This window comes from Limulus polyphemus, unplaced genomic scaffold (genome assembly GCF_000517525.1).
Source record: "Limulus polyphemus unplaced genomic scaffold, Limulus_polyphemus-2.1.2 Scaffold5753, whole genome shotgun sequence".
Classification (NCBI taxonomy): domain Eukaryota; kingdom Metazoa; phylum Arthropoda; class Merostomata; order Xiphosura; family Limulidae; genus Limulus; species Limulus polyphemus.
Genome location: NW_013671363.1, coordinates 39,432 through 40,460, shown reverse-complemented (window position 1 = coordinate 40,460; position 1,029 = coordinate 39,432). Strand labels below are relative to the sequence as shown.

Below are 1,029 nucleotides of genomic sequence, written 5' to 3'. Positions count from 1 at the left end.
CGCAGATAGCCCTCGTGTAGCTTTGCGCGAAATTAAAAAAACTAAACAAACTAAAGTGAAACCAAGTGTTTGGATGATGTGTAAAAGCATCGTCTGCATATTTTTAATTTCATGTTTAAGTTTTAAGTCATATCGTAACATTGCTTCTGTGCTTGTGTAGGAAAGCACATTATGCTAATACTGTAGTAAATTAACAAACAGCGATTTGTAATCACAATGATATTTAATGTACACGACATATCACATGTGTCGACGATACCTACATCAGTACATGTTTGAGAAGTAGTATGTTAATTTACAAGTATTGCTTCTGTGACTGGCAACGATCGTGATATTGTGCTTCCCAATAAGTATTTCGTAGGATTAGTTACCATCTTTCTTGTCTAGCATAAATCTTCCGGTTTATAGAGGTTCACTAACTCATGGAATTTCTGTACTTTAGCGTACCCGTGACATCACTAGGAAGGGTGTTTGTTTCTTCACGGAAGATTTAGAACTTCGAAAGTACTGCTATTGGCGGAAGTTCATAGAAACGCAGCACCCCCTAGCCGAAAAACCGGTTTGCGTGAGTACATTTGTAGTGAAGTGTGTCGCAGCTCAACTAACTCTAGGTAACACAAGTACCACAGGTATCAAAGGGAGAGGCAGCAATCTACAAAGTTACTAATAAATCGTATTATTTGAAAGAACAACAAAACTTCGAGATTTGAGAAATTGAAAGCAAAATCTCAGCAATATGGCAGAAGAACTAAATGCTCAGTCCCAGACACAACAAAAAGAGTCCCGTGACAATATACACTCGGTTACGGCCACTGGGAAGTCCGAGTCAACAACAGTAGGACTAGGAGACGGGATCAAGCTAAACCCATGGTATTTCAAATCAGTTCCAGGGATCATGAAACTTGTCCAAGTGGTAAGTAACATCTGAAGCTATCATATCACACAGTTCGGTTGAACTACGGTACGTTTCCTAGATTGTTGTACATATTGTATTTAATAGAATTTTTTTAAGTGATCAGAGTATGAATT

The 1,029-nt window shown here is 38.1% G+C and overlaps 1 protein-coding gene across 1 annotated transcript in view; it reads left to right on the top strand.

Annotated features, from left to right (window-relative positions):
• Positions 1-607: 607 nt before the first annotated feature.
• The window catches only part of LOC106472941, a 37,070-nt gene continuing 36,648 nt past the window's right edge, over positions 608-1,029 (top strand). The window contains exon 1 of the mRNA XM_013933611.2: positions 608-913. Coding sequence (XP_013789065.1) covers positions 737-913 — 177 coding nt within the window. The 5' untranslated portion in view covers positions 608-736. The remainder of the gene's footprint in view (positions 914-1,029) is intronic.